Source organism: Dama dama, chromosome 18 (assembly GCF_033118175.1).
Source record: "Dama dama isolate Ldn47 chromosome 18, ASM3311817v1, whole genome shotgun sequence".
In the NCBI taxonomy this organism is placed as follows: domain Eukaryota; kingdom Metazoa; phylum Chordata; class Mammalia; order Artiodactyla; family Cervidae; genus Dama; species Dama dama.
Window position 1 is genome coordinate 91,997,289 of NC_083698.1, and position 19,067 is coordinate 92,016,355.

Genomic DNA, 19,067 nt, shown 5'->3' on the forward strand with positions numbered 1-19,067 from the left:
TACAAAGCAGGTTCCTGCCTTTCCCCTTGATTAACAGTTGAGGAATCTGAGGCTTAGTCTGGTGGGGCAGCTGAGCTAGGTCCCCCAGGTGGTAGGCAGCAGAGCCACAATCTGAACACAGATGCACCTGACTCCGGAGCCCGTCTACTGTCAACAGATGTTTAGATGACATCACAGAGCACTGGTTTTCCCTTCTTCATTTTCCAGAAAGACCTTTCCATTCGGCATGGATGCTCATTTCCAACTTCCAGTGCAGAAACACCAATTCGCTGGTAGAAAAGTGAGAGTTAAAATCAGGAAGTTTTGATAAAATCAGAAAGAGAAGAAGCTCTCAGGGTTAATTTGTTTTTCTTTTTCCTTTTAACATTTTTCTAGTATTGCAGGGTCAGAAGTGCCTAACCCAGGAACTAGTGCTTGCCCCAGGCAGGATGACTCAAAGAAAGGAAGGTTCATGCAATTTGTAAAGATCTTATTGAATCCTACCTACCCGGGAAGCAAATTATAACCCTCTTTTGCCTGTCTGAGGTTCTGCAAAATGTGTTGGAGCTTTTTAGAGGAAAGGTACCACACAAATGCAAATTAATAACATTATAAATCAACTCAATTTCCATAAGGATAACCACTTAACCCAACAAAAAAAGAAAAAATAACAACAACAACAACACACACACAAGGCCCCAGACTATGACAGTCTTTGTCAGAAAATATATTTATTATTGATAGTGAGTGAAGTAAAGATGTTGGTATTCATGATAGAGGAGAGGTTGCAGAAGCCAGGCTGCCTTTATGTTTATAAAAAAAAATGCCTTATTTCACTTGTAATCAGAAACATTATTCCAGTAAGAGAGGTACATTTTCTTTTTGTCTTCTTACATGATCACCATAATAAGTTAAAATAAAGTAGCTTTTAGACAGTCAAGGCAGAAAAGGAAAAGGGAGAATCCTGACATGCCACAGTGGAGCCAATTCTGCCAACACTGCTGGCCGGAGATGGAGGGAATCTGGCCTTTTCTTCTCCCCACTCCAGGGACCTCAGCCCTTGATTCCAAGCCCCGGCTCTGTGGGAGCCCAGGTTCACCAAATGATGGAGCCTGGTTAGAAGGGGAAGTTGAATTGAAAGTACACACGGTGGAGAGGGCTGCCTTTCTTTGTAATCATCATAAATGGGGTTTATTAACACCGCGCCGTGTCCTTGGCGGATGATCCCTGATCTAGGCCTTGGCTTTGCAAACTGCTGCTGATCAAACCGTGATACGCTTCTGCTGAACTTGCTCTCCGATGTTTCTCTGTAATGATCTTCTCTTTAAATGGGTTGCTTTCTTACTAGGGAAAAAAAAAAAAATGTTCCACCTCTGGAATTAACGTTGAAGGAATTTTCCTTCTTCTAAAAGTTGATTTTATCCTCCCTTCTCAAGCATGCTCTGCAAGAGAAAGAGAAAACGTAAGATTTACCACCAGAAGGAGGGGACCAGAAATGGGCAGGAAGTACAAAGTACTGTTTGTGTTGCTTTTCAAAGATCCACCTCAAAAACGTGTATAGGAAGGCATATGCTTTCTAGCCTCGAAATATGACTACTTCTAATGAACACCACTACTGAATCACAAATAATCTCCAAATAAGCCCTCCCCCCACCATATCCAACTGAACCCTAAGGGTGAACTCGGCCTGGCCTGTGAGATTAAGGGTACGGGGGGAGCTGTCTCACTACCTTGGACATTTGGGGATGTGTGGGAGCTTTCTGGTGGCATGGACTGGGAGAAAGCTATTGCCAAGGGGGCAAGGGCAGTGGGGTGGGGCAGAGAGGGCAACTCTCAGTTAAAGTCAAGATCTTGTCCCTTAAACTGCTCACTCAAGGCAGGGTGCACCTATTCATGAACTCACAATGCTGGGTGGAGCTACACACATCTAAGTAAGTACTCCCACATTTCATAAATGGCCCCTACATTCTATTTAGTTATCTGTGTGGGTGGGTGTGAGGAACAGTACACAGGAAGAATTCTTTTTTCCCCAGCTTTATTGAGAATTAATTGACACGCATCACTGTATAAGGTTTAAGGTATACAGCATTATGGTTTGATTTACATATGTTCTGAAATGATTGTCACAATAGGTTTAGTTAATGTCCATTATCTAATACAGATACAATAAAAATAAAAGACACAAATTATCCTTGTACCAAGAACTCTAAGATTCACTTTCTTAACAACTTTCCTATTTCATAATGCAGTGTAACTCATTTCTAGTACTTATTTATCTTATAACTGCAAGTTTGTGCCTCTGACCACCCTCCTCCAATACCTCCACCACACCACATCCCCACAACACCTGCCATGTCTTGTAATTTGTCTTTTTCTATAAGCTTGGTGTTTTGTTTTTTGCTTCTTATAGATATGACATAAAAGTGAGATCATACAGACTTGTCTTTCTCTGTCAAATCTATTACACTTAGCATAATGCCTTCAACATCCACCCACGTTGCAGCAAATAGTAGGATTTCCTTGGGTTTTTTTTTAATAGCTGGATAATATTCCACTGTACCACAACTTCTTTATCCATTCATCTACTGATAGAAACAGATTGTTTCCATGTTTTGACCATTGTAAATAATCCCACTATGAACATGGGAGTGCAGATGTATTTTTCAAGTTAGTGGTTTTTTTCCTTTGGATATACTCCCGGAAGTGGAATTGCTGGATGATATAACAGTTCTACTTTTAATTTTCTTACTATCCTCCATACTGTTTTCCATAGTTACTACACCAATTTAATAATCCCACCAACAGTGCACAAGGGTGACCTTTTCTCCACATTTATGCAGTATTTGTTATCTCCTGTTTCTTTGATGATGGCCATTCTAACAGGTATGAAGTAATATCTCATTGTAATTTTAATCTGCATTTTCCTGATGGCTAGTGATATTGAATATCTTTTCATATATCTGTTGGCCATTCATATATCTTTGAAAAAATGTTTATTAAGATCCTTTGTCCATTTTTTAATTGGATCTTTTTCTTTGCTACTGAGTTGCATGAATTCTTTATATTATTTTGGACATTAACCCCTAATCAGAAACAGGGTTTGCAAATATTTTTTTCCATTCTCTAGGTTGTTTTTTCACTTTTCTTTTGTTGTACACAAGCTTTTTAGTTTGATGTAGTCGCACTTGTTTATTTTGTTGCTTGTACTTTAGGTACAATTTCCAAAAACTAATTACCACTGATGTTATGGAGCTTTTTATCCTATGTTTTCTTTTACTTCAGTCTTTAATCAATTTTGAGTTAATTTTTGTGAGTGGTATATGATAGGGGTCTATAGTTTTTATTCCTTGACACATGAATATCCAATTTTCCCAGTACCATTTATTGAAGAGACTTTCTCCATTGAATATTCTTGGCTCCCTTGTCAAACATTATTTGATTGTATGTGCTTGGGTTTAATTCTGGGCTCTCAATTCTGTTTCACTGGTCTATGTGTCTATACCATAGATAGCACCACACTGTTTTAATTATTATAGATCCAGAGTACAGTTTGAGATCAGGACATATGACACCTCCTGCTTTGCTCTTCTTTCTCAGGATTCCTTTGACTATTCATGGTCTATTGTGGTTCCAAAAAATTTTAGAAGTTTTTTTTTTTCTTTTTTTCCTATTTATATATTTCCTATATATAAAAGCATTGAAATCTTGATAGGGACTGAAAAAAATCTATAGATGACATTTGTTAGTACTGCCATTTTAGAAGCATTAATTCTTCCAATTAATGAATACCTTTCTATTTATTTGTATCTTCTTTGATTCCTTTCATCAATGTCTTATAGCTCTCAGAGGAGAGATCTCTGATCTCCTTGGTTAAAAATACTCCCAAGCATTTTATTGTTTTTTTAATGTTACAATGAAGTGAAGTGAAAGTCGCTCAGTCGTGTCTGACTCTTTGTGACCTCATGGACTATACAGTCCATGGAATTCTCCAAGCCAGAATACTGGAGTGGGTAGCCTTTCCCTTCTCTAGGGGATCTTCCCAACCCAGGGATCGAACCCAGGTCTCCCATATTGCAGGTGGATTGTTTACCAGCTGGGCTACAAGGGATAGATGGGATCAATTTCTTTTTAAGAAAATGTACTGTTTTGTATAGAAACACTACTGATTTCTTTAATTTTGTACTCTGCAGCTTTATTGAATTTGTTGATCAATTCTAACAGTTTTCTTGGTTAGGTTTTCAGGATTTTCTATATACAAAATCCTAAACAAATGAACAAAAATTTTTAATGATCAGATTAAAACTTTAACTAGCTGGGGCTAGAGATAAAGTGTCTCTATTTTTTAGGACACTTTAAGAAGACAAAAGTGATCCTTTCCTCTTTAGTTTTGAAATTACTGAAGAAGAAGAGTCTGGGTCAGGCCCAAGATTGCCTCTGATTTGTTCATGCTGTCTTCCTTCCATCCCTCACACTTCCAGCCACTTATTCACATACCCAACTTCTTAACCAAGCTCCTACTAGGTACTCATTATACTGAGTTAGGTGATATGAGGAAAGAGGCATAATAAAGAGTAATAACTTAAAAAAAAAGAGTAATAACTTGCTGTTTTAAAAAATAATATGCTAAATAAGTTAAAATTTTATTTTACTGAATAAATGACACATGTACACAGTATAAGATTCAAGAACAAAAGAAAACATAAGACAAAGCCATTTTTTCCCTTTCTCCTATTTCCCAGTTTTTTGTGTACTCTTCCAGAGAAGGTATTAGTTCAAAAGCAGAGTGGCACTGCCTATTTCAAAAGTGGATAACTCTTTGCAGCTGGAGTGATCAAGGAAGGTGCCTCAGATGGAACTTCCACTATGGACAGAATATACAGACAGAAGGACTGCAGACGGGGAGGGATGAGGCAGGGAAGAACTGGTAAAGACTCAAGAGGAGGGGACAAACCCATTATGCATAGGATGAAGAATGGAGGAGAGACAGGCCCAGCTAGAGGAAAGGACAGACACTCAGGATGTACCAAGGAAAAGAGTATAAAAAGGGCCCCCTGTGAATGTTAGGCTGGGATTCATCCTTGTTGGCCACTGAAAAAACCTGGGAATCCAACAAATTTTTTTGTTTTTTTTTGGACAGGAAAATGTCATTTAAGAAGGTTACCCTGACATCCTTAGCACAAAGGCTTCAGTGGAGAAGTGTGTGGAGGCAGGAAAACCAGGAGGAGACAGTTTAGAAATAAAGCTAGGGTGGTAACAAGAAATAGTGATAAAAAGACAATAGAAGGGGGGTGGGAAGCAATGACGAGACCTTAGGCATGAAGGCTCCTCAGTGACAGGGAGAAAGGTGGTGTGACCAAAAGATACAGGGAAGTCAGCGGGAGGAGTCATTTTGGGAATAAGGAAGACGACTCTAATTTTGAGTCTGGGACGATGATGCAACATCCCAGAAGGAAAGGTCCAGAGGGAAGTTGTGGGCTTGGGAAAGAGCTCAAAGGTCTTTAGAGATAAAGATTTAAGGATAGAGATGAAGAAAGGAGACTGAAATAAAGGGGATGAAAAGGAAAAGGAGGACAAATAAGCATCCTGGGTCAAAGGAGCACAGGGTGAAGAGCATACCCTAAAGGTTATCCTGAAGTGTCCATGATGACAGGTTTCTAAGAAGCCAATGTCCACCGGGCACGAAAGATATAAAAGCAGTGTGTAGAGGACTCATATAGAAATGGTCAGAAAAGACAATGATGCAGTCAAGAAGGAAGTGAATCAGAAGAGCTAGATGCGTCTAGAGAAAACTGGAAAGACAAAGCAGATCAAGTGGAAGACTTCACTCAACAGAGAATCGTCTTGTAGAATTAACACCAGAACGTGAGGCTTCTCTCAGACCCATCACTCAAGTATGAGCTCTGTATTTGTTTGAAAGCTTAAAAATCAAGCACTTACCATGTAAGACAGACCAGGCAATGCCACAGTTATCATTTATCCTCACACCCTTGTGACTTGATCTGTGAAAGTCTCTCCAACTATAGACGCCGGAACCTCTATAAACTCCAGATGTACAGACAACCTTGCCACAACATCATTTATTAATACAAAACGGAAGTCAGTGTAAAGAGATCTACACTGAGGTTATGTAAGGGCATTTAGTTACTAAAGAAAATGATCACTTTGCAGGTTATAATCTGTTACCTGCCTGCTCAAAACCACATGGCTATGCCTCATTCTAGATTCAGGTCTCACAGTGGTAGCAATAGTCATGTGACCACGTACCTTTTTTCCAGTGTTACAAAATGACCCACAGTGACCACAATATAATCGAAAGCAACTGCTAAAAGTACTGGCAAGAGTCTAGGGAACCTTTTTACTGTTCTCCTCCCTGTAACCCTGACTGAACACAGAAGGGTAATTTTTCAGCCCGGTCACATAATGCTAAGAATGTCAGACTCTCTTAAGAGAGACAAGTTGCGCCTCGAATGGTATGAGGATCATGGGCCAGTTTACCAGGAAGACACTAAAAGAACATTTTTGAACAAATATAAAACACAAAAGAAGTAACCACAGTCACAAAATACCTTGCTATGTGTATTAAAAACTGCATCCTCAAAGAGAGCACGGCAGTTCACCTGATTCCCAGGCAAGTCCTGAAGACACAGGGGGTGAGGCTGTGTCTTCCAGGGCTGGTCTATACACATGTTGTCAAACTGCACTCAGCTGCCACCAATGGGTGGTGGAGGTGGTACAAGACCACCTCATTTCTGTCAGAGACATTCACAAACACAATGTCAAGTTGAAATTTTTTTCAATGAACAAATTGGTAAAAACATTTCGTGTTTTTATTGTATCACAAGTATGCAATAAAAACCTGTCCCAATCCAGGAACAAGGACCTCTGGCTGGAGGGCTCCTGAGGCCTGAGAGGGTCCATATCAGTCAGCTTCCAGTATAGGTACTGTAAGTCGCTGCTGTTGGGCTGAATTTCAACTCTGCATAAATTTAACACTGCATAAATTAACATAGGAAATTCCCCCAAAGAATGAGGGAGAAGATTTGCAAGTTATAAAAAATTGCTTCCTTCATTTAAGCAACTGCTAACACTTAATCTTAATGTGGAGAAAGAAATTCCTGGCATTTGCTCATCATTCACGTAGTGGGGCCTGCGGAAACGCCTTTATCAACAGCTGGGTAAATTACCCAAAGGAGAGACTGGTTCAGGCACCCGCATAGCTCTTTTCCTAAGTTTCTCTGATTGAGGAAGAAGCTAGCAATGCACCCTGTCAGACAGGAGCAGGGCCCCTGGGGACAAGAGGTTGCATGTCACTTCCATTGATTAAGATGATCTTAAAGGTCTTCCTCAAATATTTTAGTTACATAGTGATCTCATCAACTGCTTTCTTGGAGGGGCGGAACATCACTGGCAGTGTGTCAACTACTGGTCCTCTCCATATATGTAAGAGGAATTACAGTAACCCTGGGTTACTCACAACTATCATGACAATAAAAATAGTGTTCCTGGTCTTTATTAAAAAAAAAAAAAAAAGATACCAGACTTTCCTGGTGGCCCAGTGGTTAGGAATTCACCTGCCAATGCAGGGGACAAGGTTCGATCCCTGGTCTGGGTAGATTCCACATGCTGCTGGGCAAGTGGGCCTGTGTGCCACCACAGCTGAGCCCGAGCGCCCTGGAGCCAGTGCTCCGCAACAAGAGAAGCCGCTGCAATGAGAAGCCCGATTCATGCGCAGCAAAAAAAAAAACAGTGCAGGAAAAAAAACAAAAAACAAAAAACCACTCAAAGTGCTTGTCTCTCTGAGCTTACCCAGAATCTCACCAGGATTTCAAAAGACCTAGTAAAGCTGGGTTATGGAAGAAGGCAGGTTTACCAGGGAAAGGTTTACCTGGAAACAGACATGTGTCCTGACAACCCTGAGTTTTCACTAAAGAGGGACAGGAAAAGTGGGAAGTGGAAGAGAATGGAGCTCCGAGGAGGAACGGGGAGTGACAAAGACAGGAGGAAAAGACTGTGAGAAGTAAGGGAAAGTTATCAATCAATTCGATTTATGAGAAGCACAAAGTGTGCCTCGTCTGTGTGCCAAGTACTACTCCTGGCCACCTGAAAATCCGATTAGCTAACTTATTTTGTTTTCAGTATCTGTCTCTTCCCCCCAGCAAGTGCTGTTCTTTATTCTTCCTTCTTGGAGGAAACGCAGGTTAAATTTTTTATGCCTGGGTCTAGTTTCATCTCTTCTTATGACAAATGCTCTCTGTGTGATATTCAAATTAAGTTACAAGTAATTAACTGTTTATACAACTTGCTGTAATAACAGACAAAACACTAACATACTGCACTCTAACTCTTGAAGCATAAACACTAGAAAAGAAGTGCCTATTAAGAAAAATAAGAGTCTATTACCACAGTACTATTTCTTCTATTAAAACCAGATTTTTTTTTTTTTTTTTTAAAGAAAATGTCATAAAGCAACTATTACTCTCAGAAGGTGCTTTAGAAAAGGACTCCTGTGACAGAAGAGGCTGGAGTAAGAAATCTAAACTTTGGAATTTCATTTGCTTTGATGTGACTCCAAATCTGAAGGGGGGTCCCATGGAAGGATGGGAATGCTCTCCTCAACGCCCGTGCGTCCCCCTGAGGATAAGTGGCCCACTAGGTGATTAAGAAACGTCATTGTGAGTGAATGAAAGTCGCTCAGTCATGTCTGACTCTTTGAAACCCCAAGGACTATACAGTCCCTGGGATTCTCCAGGCCACAGTACTAGAGTGTGTAGCCTTTCCCTTCTCCAGGGGATCTTCCCAACCCAGGGATCGAATGCAGATCTCCTGCATTGCAGGCAGATTCTTTATCAGCTGAGCCACAAGCGAAGCCCAAGAATCCTGGAGTGGGTAGCCTATCCCTTCTCCAGAGGATCTTCCCGACCCAGGAATCGAAGTGGGGCCTCCTGCATTGCAGGCGGATTCTTTAAAAACTGAGCTATGAGGGAAGCTCCAAGAAACGTCATTAGGTGGTGATGACAAACAAGCCTTCAGACACAATAAGAGCAGTCTCCCTTTTAAGCCTTCTCAGAAGGTGAACCCTTCTAGTTTATCTTGGTGCTCCCTGAAGGTGGACATGTGTGTGCATTGGAAGCAACGGCCTAAGGAGACGGGTCTCTGATTTGAGTCAGGGGAGGGGAGCGGGTGCCTGGGAGCAGCACAGCCAAGGAAGGGTCCAGTCACAAGTGTGAGCTGGCCAGGGGACTGTTACCTCGCCTGGCACCTCTCTCCTCCCTCCCGCCCAGGAAAACCGGGTGTGGTTCCTCATTTGGCAGCACTTAAAGCTGCAATGGCTTCCCAGGTGGTAAAGAACCCGCCTGCCAATGCAGGTGACATAACAAGACTTGGATTTCATCCCTGGGTCAGGACGATCCCCTAGAGGAGGGCATGGCAACCCACCCCAGTATTCCTGCTTGGAGAATCCAAGGGACAGAGGAGCCTGGTGGGCTATAGTCCACGGGGTCACAAAGAATCGGATACAACTGAAGCGACTTAGCACACATGCACAGCTGCAGTGGGGGCAAGAGGATGGGAGAGCAGAACTTATTTGTCAGGGGCTCCTGCCCTCTGTCTAAGACATCTGATTTATTGCTGAGGCTGAGAACGGAACTAGTCAATCTGATGAGACTTCTGCAGGTGGCTCAGACCCAGGAGGCTGTGACTGGCAGCTCTGCCTCTCCTGAGAGTGGGGAGTCAGACTTGGCAAGATCTCTGAGGCTAAAGACCTCTCACACGGTTCAGGCCAATGGGGCTCTAGAGCTGTGGTTCTCAGACTCCATGGACGCATGAGGAATCTGTTGGGAATTCAGATGTTCAGGTCCCACCTGAGATTCTTGGGGATGGACCAGGCATGTGTATTTTAAAGACATTCCTCTGGTGAATCTGATCATCCGTGTCTGTGATCTGACATTACAGGGAAGAGCGTACTGAGTCTGGCATCAAGCCATTCTGCTGTGGACTCTGCCCCATCTACAGACCCCTGAAACTCTTTGGATGCTAATTTTTCCAAGTGATGAGATGTGATTAGGTTATGTGATTTCTATGTCCTTCGAGCTCTAACAGCTTGAGTCTATGAAACCATTTGCATATAATTTATAGCTCATCTTAAAACAACGATAAAACACAGCTTGCTCTGAACACTAGGTTTTTCTTTCAAGAATTCTGATTTCTAAAGTGAAAGCTACCTTTCAGGTGCTGTTCATACTCAAATGACAGGCATGTATGTCCTCGATCCCTGATCTAGTGTAAATCCAAGTACAAGGGAAGATAAAATACACTGTTCTCAAGAACACCGACACATCGTGCCACGGCAAATTCCTCTACAGGCACTGATCTTGGAGGACAATCACAGCCTGGAGGTGCTGCTTATATTTTCAAAACAGAGAATCAGGTACACTAGTCTTGGAAAGGAGTCACTTCATATTAGGATCATTTATTGGGTCAAATAACCTTCTGATCTCCTCAAAGAAGTCAGCAGAAGCACACAGGCCCAAATGAGAGCAGGGCTGAGCACATAGGCCTAAGTGAAGGCAGGGCTGACTCACTGATAAGATGTCCTCATTTCAGTCCTTCCTGTAGCTGAGCTGCAAGCCTGGTCACTGCTCCACTACCCACTTGTTGATTTAAACCTTGGCTCCAGTTCAGGAGTTCTGTCTAGCCTCCATCATCTGACTCCAGCCTCCTTGCTCACCTCTGTCCCATGGGCCTCTCCTGGGTCTGGCCTTTATTTCTAGTCTGGTCTTTCCTTGGCTCTCCAGAGCCGGCTTCCTGCTCTATTTCCATAATCCCTTACCACCCACGGTCTGTGGGGCACAGGGTGGAAGCCAGTCCAGGACAGAGAAGCCTGGAGCCGGCTGAGGGATGTGGCCTGCTTTCTCCACTTCAGCTTACTAGTCCGGGGGCTCTATTCTGCCAGGCAGCGCAGAGAGCACCACTGTTCACTCCACTGACTTGGGAGAAACTGTGAGACTCTTTTCACCCCTCCCAGTTCATTCTGCCACCCTGGCTTCCTTGGGGCTGCTAGGAGTACCCACTTTAATGAAGGATCAGGCAACACGCAGACCAATCAGAAGCGTGGCTCTCCTTCCAGAGGGGGAAGCTCAAGGCTGACAGCAAAGTCTAAGAAGTAGAGGCACAAATGCTGGGGGTCACCAAAGCAGAGACACTGCTTGTGCCAAAGAGCTCATGTCTCTTACTGTGAAGGGGCTCAGGAACCTGGGCGCTTGTGCGGTCTGCCGCTTGCTCTCAGACGTGGAATACGTAACAGCTAGGAGGCCTTTGTGGATCACTGAGTTCAAATCCTTAATTTACCGAAGGAGAAACCGAAGCCCAGGTCACTGTGACTAGATTGGAGTGTTCCAGCAGTCCCCATAAACTCCCCGCTCTGGCGAGCACAGGATGCTCAAGAATCTAGCCAGCTTCTGTACCTTTCTGTTAATAGCAGCAGGGCTGGGAAAGAGCTGGAAAGCTTAGAACTGCTACCTGCAAAGCAGCTACACTCTGCAAACAAACTGAGGGGCAATGAAGGGGGTCCCAGGGAGCAGGGCCGTGCAGCCTGGGGAGCAGGCTCTTTCTACACATCCCCTTTGTAAGCAGAACTTGGGCACATTTTGGCCCACTAGTGGGCCAGTATTATTGGCTTCCCGCTGCTCCCTCCCTCCCATTCTCCTGTGAGGTACATGAAAGCAAGACTGAATGCGAATCAGGCTTTGCCGGTAAGAACAGGTAATTCAATCTTGATGAGTTTATAGAAGGTTATAAGGCTTAAAAAAAAAAAAAGCTATGAAGCTAGGCAGATAAGAGAAATTAAAGACACATAAGTCTATCAATCAATGTCCACCTATATTTTTAAATGCTGTATCTCATAAAGCTAGCCAGTAGCTTTTAAGTCTTAGTAGTAATAATTACAGCAATTTAATATCTCTTTACCATTATGAAGAAAATATAACTTAATACATTGGAAGTAATGGTCTAAAATGTCTCGTGTTGACCGTGAGGAATTGTTTAAGACTAGCTAAAGAAAGACTGATGCGAATTAAATGGATGAATAAGAAACGAAAAGTAAGGCTAAGGAATATCCGGAAATTTTCTTATCAGTGAAATCTATTAGTCTAGAGAACAATGCCCCAAGGGAAACAGTGAAAGCCCAATCTTATGAGTCATTTAAAAGTGGAGTGGATTTGACTACTGGAAGTATTCCAAGGGGAAAACTCTTGTACTGAGCAGGAAATGGACAACATGACCTAATGGGTTGCTGTTATGTTTAGTATCTTAGCATGTTCAACTTGTTCTTTGGAGTTAACAAGGAAACATGAGAAGGGGTGTTGACTGGTCAGGAACTGTAACAACAAATGAAGGATCAGGACCATGTATTCTGACCAAAGTCTCTAACGACAGGGGCAGAACTGGGGTCACAAAGTTGGGCTAACTTCACACACATGGGAAAACATGGTGTTAGCGGAAAAGTGACTGCTCAGGAAATACTGATGTAGCCCCCTCTGGCCATTCTGGCATGGTCTTAAAACAGGACAGCGCTAAACTGCACCTTTGGTCTTAGTCTTCATAATCCCACTCCTCTCTATTTGTTACTTTCCGTCTCAAAGACGACTTCATTCAATCTTCAGGTTTTCCCCTTTCACTTCCATCGTTATTGTCCTTCCCTCACCACTTTATTTCTGAGTTCGTAGATACTGGATGTCTCTTCACACACCCAACTCAAAAGCCAAACACTATTTATTTTTAAATTTGTTGTTTTATGGCAAGCTCTATCTTGGTCTAGTTGTTAAATTTACTATCATGACTTCCCTGGGTCTCAATTCTCTCAACTGTAAAATGGTGAAAATAAAACCATCTCTATTTACATCTCAAGTTGTCATAAAAAAACAAATAAGAGGATGGATGTGAAATGACCTTGAAATCTAAATCTATAGACATACAGGGTGTTACTGTTTCCTGGTTACTTCCCATTTCAATGCCGCTCATCTTAGGTTTAAAACGTTTTGTGGACATATCATTTTAATACTACCTAGTGTTATATGTGCCAATTCTAATACTTGGATATAACAGCTGCAAAAACAATAGGCACCAGAAACACACTCACTGAAAATAGCATTTTATTAGACTGCAGATGAGAGGGGGTAGGGAGGACTGGAGGTCCCCTTGGGAATCACTAGTAGTGATCTGCTGTTTTGGCCAATTTGTCTAAGTTGGTTTTGGCACAATTGAGGCAAGAAGGGAAAAAACTTAGACTCGCTGAATATTCTATAGAAATGGAATCCTCACAACACTGTAAATGATAAGACCTCACTTCACAAGGCTCAGGGCTACAGAGCTGGTTAAAAAACAGGGCTTGGATACAAACCCAGATTTGCCCAGTTCAAACTCTCTGCTGTACCATATGGTACATTTGATTTGTCACAAGTTAATTTTGTTTTACTCTATGAATGTAGGCTACTGATCTCACCAGGTGGTGTATAGACACTTCAACACAACCCAGACAATCAGGACGGAGTCAATACTCTGGACGCCATTGCAGGCGCTGCTTCAGTGATGCTACAGATCACATTGTGGACATGGGCACCTGTGTTACAAGACGCCGGTGTTGAAATACACACTTTGTCCCCGCCGTTCTGTGCACGGACTACCACCCTCACCTTGATACAGCACCTACATCAAGCTAGAAAAATCCATGAATCCAACTTACAGGTTCCATGTGCTTTAGTCAGTATTGATATAGCTGGTTGGAGGCTGTTAAGAGCATATCAGAAGCTATTTTTGATAAATAAAATGAACTAACTGAGCACTGGCAACATTACTTCTACTAAAAACCTTGAAAGAAAGGAATTTCTGGCACACTATGGACAGTCAGACAAGTGCCACAGAAGTGAAACAGATAAAAGCCTCAAGCCACAAGGTCTTTAAAGACAACACAGGCTTTTAATAAATCTTGGTTCCAGTTTTTTCCACTAGTTTTGCTGTTATTTTCCAGCTATCCAGACAATACTGACCCTCCCATGTTTCCAGCATGTTAGAAATTTATACTAACTGGCATTATTATAACTACAGCAAATTAGACTTAGGGAAGGCATGCTGTGCAACTCAAACACTAGATTTAGTTGGGTTACAAGGTCAACTCTAGGGAGTTTGTCAGCAGAAAGAACCACGGTTTCCAACAATTTTCATCTCTCAGGACCACCTATATCCAACTGTTAAATCAGTTAAATGATAGGCAATTATGTGACCTGCCAGAATTGTTAATTTGCTTCAGGGTTTATCATTGGCTTTCTAAAGTACATAAATTAGGGAGAACACACGTCCTGTGATCATCCATTATTCTGCTATGAAAGATCAGAAGAATGTGGCTATGGAACACAGAAGCAATGGGAACTGCTTCCTAAGTCCATCTCTGGCCTCTCTTTCCCCGCCCAACTGAGTGGGCTCTACCAGCTGGCAGAAAACTGACAGGTGCTTGCGTTTGGGGGGTGGGGAGTGTGGAGGGGTTGTTTCTATTCTGTGTCTGCCTTTTGTTTTTTTAAACCAGGCCCTCGGCATGACTACTACATGTTTATGAACTTGAAGCTGTTGGCCCCTTAATGCGTATCCTTCCTCTTTGCTGGCTTTGACTACTGGCCCAGAATATGGGGCAATGACCTTAAGGACACAATTACAGTGTAGAGGACAAAAGTTCAGGGCAACTAGAAAAAGTATTATTTAAGTAAAATCTTTTCTTTTTTCTGCAGGTGGAACACAAGGAGATTATGGACTCTTCCTACCACCACCTGGATGAAAGCTTAATCAACTCGTGACCGCACAGAGCTTGTCACACATGCTAACCTACCAAGGCCTTCCCAGTGCCCTGGATGGCAGTCTTTCTATTCCTCTGGTGCCCCCGGTAGCTTGGTTCGTACACCCACCTGTTTGGCCTGATTGACGCAGCGCATGTACTGGCTGGCCAGAGCTGAGCAGCTGAGGGTCTGCTGGGTGTTCTGGCGGTAACACTGGAGAATTTGGGCCTGCAGATCAGCACAGATGGGGTGATACTCATACCGCCTGGAAACAAAAAAAGGCACCACTGAGACAAATGGGCTTCAACTTGAATGAAGATCAAGGCTAAAAAATATGTAAAGCATCAATATATAAATGTTGCAAATGAAAAAATAATAATTAAAAAAAACTTTAAGAGAAATAATTTTCTTTGACCTTTTAAGAAAGATATTCCACAAGATAAGTGACTACCATGAAATTCATTCTATTAACTGACACCCTCATGAGTCTCTCTGGACAGAGCAGCACTCCTATCCAACCCAAAATGCGACCACGTGAATGGGGCCAGTTACTCTGCAGCCCAGGCAGCCGGGTCGGCAACCTGGGAGCCTGATGTTCTCTTCCGCCCCCACCTCCGGTGGGTCACAGAGCTGGAGATCCTGCAGCCCAGTCCTTTCTCCATCCTCACTGTTGTTACATTAATTCTTAATCATTTATATCCTGGATTCAAGCCACAAATCTCTGGTCTCTCTCTCTTAGCTTTCACCCTCCACTCCTACCCTCCCAAAAGGTTCCTTCTCACAGGAAGTCTAGACAGCATCTGCTTTCCAAATGAAATACATACATGGTCAATAGGCAGGTCCTTTGGGACCAGGTTCCTGCCTATGTTTTTGCCTCAGTCCCCACCCCATACAAGCTGCAGCCTGACCAGACCACATTCAGGGTTTGGTTCTTCCACATCCCTCCATGTCTTTGCTCCATTGCTCTTGATTTTGGAAATGCTCTGCACCCAAGCCTCACCCTTTTCTACGCATCTGGAAAACACCTGGTTTAGTTGCCAAGTCAAGTCCAACTCTCACAATCCCATGGACTGTAGCCTGCCAGGCTCCTCTGTCCATGGGATTCTCTAGGCAAGAATACTGGAGTCGGTTGCCTTTTTCTTCTCTAGGAAAACACCTACCCATCTTCAAACCTTGAGCTAAGTACTGAAGTATAACCTCTATATGGCTTTCACTAGCTCTCTCCATCCACAGTAGAGTCTATCATTCCCTTTATGATGACCCTCTCGCCTGTATTAACTTCTTTCACTGTGTGCTTAACACTGACTGCACTACAGTCGGCTGTGATTTACTAGCATGCAAAACCCAGGCAGGGACTGCCTGCATCTTAGTTTCTCTGTGATCTCAGCTATTGCCATGGATCCTTCTTATAGAAGGCATGCAATAAACTGTGCAGAATACAAATGAGTGGACAGAAATTTTTTTTCATTTCCTGAGCTAAAGTTTTACTAATTACACTTACAAACCTCAAGACTTTAGAGTGCTTTCAGTGAATATGCAGTACTAACATAAATGCTTCCAAAAAGCTGACAATATACACTTGAAAAATGGTAATAATAAAATATACCAAATGGATTATACAAACAAAACTGAAATACTCTTGTAAAAATGGTAGAGGAACTTGTATTATAAGGAATAAACACACAGAAAAACATATATATATTATCACTTTAATCTAGGGAGTTTTTTTTTTTTAAATCAGTTTGTTTAATACAAAAGGTTCTAGCCTTTCTTACCAGTTCTTTTCTCGAAATTTAAATTTGTTATTTCCATAGTAATCTTGAAAATAGCATTATTTTAAATTTGATGGGTTCTAAAATACCCCTAGAGAACACAGGAGAAATATTTCTCATCAATAAGGAAACCCCTGGGTGAAGATTTGTCTTCTCATTACTTTATCCAACACTAAGCTTATATATATATAGACAGAGAGAGAGAGAGAGAGAGAGAGAGAGAGAGAGTTAGAATAGAAAACTGAAATGCAAACCACGTTACTGGTCCCTAAGGGAATTTACTTCTTACTACCCTCTGAAAAAGAAGACAGGGAGATAACATTGTACTTTTCCATTCATTACCTTACTGTTTTGCCAAATACCCAAGAACAGAATTTAAGTCCAATCCCATCTTAGCTTTAAGATTCTCAAGTTCAGATGTCTGTGAATGTCTCTGGACACGGATTTCCCTAATCCCCTACCATGAACATCAGTATCTAAGAGGAGTCAGCTGTGCTTCAAAGGGTAGAAGCACAGACACGACTGACTGATTATAGCAAGACACACATCTGAACAAATAATAAAACAGGATTAAGCATCAGGTGAGCCGAGACAAGCATGTGTACGACTAATGCTTCTAACAGCTGAAGAGCAAGCAGGGTTACATTCTATCCCAGTGTTGAGGACCAACATCCCTCCATATACCTTGGATTTAAAGCAGGAGAAGAGATGGGAGAGAAGGCTAGAAGCACCCGACCAGATAGGCTGCCCCTCCCCATTAATATGCAGTAAAAGACCGAAAAGAATGAGCTGCCACATACTGCTCATCACAGGAAGATGCTAGAGTTTTATCCCCTTCTAAAAAGACTACTCACAATAGGATTCATTCATCAAATACTATGGGCTCCTTAGAATGGGATTATTTAAGGTATAAGTAAGCATTTATCTTGGGTTTAGCTATTAGTCCTGCAAGTTAAAGTCCATGAGTTATTTATGATTTGCAAGGTGTCAAAACATACTTTTATCACCAGAAATCAATACTACTCACTTCCAGGGCCCTTGATTTCCTGTATGGTAGTTAGGTCTGTGTGAGTGTGTGTGTGTGCGCACATGCAAATTAGACATTTTCTGAAATCCTTTCTGTATACATGTCAGCCTGTATTGATGATTAGATGGCAGAATGGGGGAAAGAGAGGATGGGAAGCAGTGTAATTATCTTCCAGTTCCTGGACTAGACTCTGGTATATTTTGCTTGGATTAATCTGTAAGGGCAAAGCTCTGTCTCTGTATTGATCTGCAATGCTTGTTATACTGCCCTAATGCACTGTTTTCACGTTGGGAAAATGCTAAATGAGATTACTGTCTAACATTAGAAGGCCATAAAACCCAAGCATGGCACCTTCCATTCAGGAAAAGGGTTTGAAAGTCATTTCCAATATGCATTATAGTAAACCCTCTGTAGAGTCATTGAGTCAGCAACTGATTTTTATTGACTGCTTCCATTCCTGCTGATGGAAAAAGCCACTATTAGGTAAAAATAACACAAGGCAGAATTTCAAGATACCCAAGAAGGAAAATTAAATCTTAGCTGCAAGAGACACTTAAACAATTTAATTTGTTGGTATGAAAAGATTAACAAAAATAGTGAACAACAAAAGAGAAAGATGAAATATTTGGAGAACTCAAAACTATAAATAAAGAAGTGAGAGAGAGAACAGTTAGTTATCCAGAAACATACCAAAAAGGAATTGGCAGAATACAGTTGACACATGGAAATATATATTACTCAAAAAAAAAAAAAAAATCCAGTTAAGTGAATCTGAAATTACTGGGGACTTCTGATGGATCCCACCACTTGTACACCTGTCTCTCTACCCCTTTTGTCCCTTCTGTACTCTGGTCTACTCCCAGTCTGTTCCCTGTCTCTTCCCTCTTTCTCACCAGCACGAGAAGCTGGGGCTAGGCCCTTCCCATCCCCACCCCACTTCACCCCATGGTGGCACTTCAGGCCAAGGACCTCACTCATAGCATCCAATGGCAGAATTAGAGACCAAATATCTGGATAAAGAACACCAGCAAAGAAGCACTCTGATAGGTATTCTCTAGCCAGTAACATATCAATTTTTTTTTGCTAATGTTTAACACTAATATTCATTGAAAAGGTAGCTTAGAAAATAACATTCAAGTATTTTTTCTTATAACAATGACAGATCCATTGTAGAAACTTCGGCGGGGGTTGGGGGGGGGTCCCCAGTGAAGGCTAAGTTCTTAAAATATCATGGTGATGGACAAAAATTATCACTACTGTTTCTGATCATTTCCTTCAAAGAGTTTCCTGTAACTTGGGAATTAACTGGTCAAAGAGAAATTAAGATACTTTGGTAAAAATGAAGTTGAGATAAACAAGCCGTATTCAGAACTCTCTTCTTAAGGCTCTGGTATAATACGTTTCTACTTGGTTATCTGTTTTAGAGCTATCTGTTGATTTGGCTGCTGCCTTTCCTACTTTCATGTCTTA

The 19,067-nt window shown here is 41.9% G+C and overlaps 1 protein-coding gene across 1 annotated transcript in view; it reads right to left on the reverse strand.

Annotated features, from left to right (window-relative positions):
* Positions 1-690: 690 nt before the first annotated feature.
* CHCHD3 (coiled-coil-helix-coiled-coil-helix domain containing 3) overlaps positions 691-19,067 on the reverse strand; it is a 286,824-nt gene continuing 268,447 nt past the window's right edge. The window contains exons 7-8 of the mRNA XM_061165830.1: positions 14,928-15,063; positions 691-1,421 (exon numbers count right to left, since the gene is read on the reverse strand). Coding sequence (XP_061021813.1) covers positions 1,398-1,421; positions 14,928-15,063 — 160 coding nt within the window. The 3' untranslated portion in view covers positions 691-1,397. The remainder of the gene's footprint in view (positions 1,422-14,927; positions 15,064-19,067) is intronic.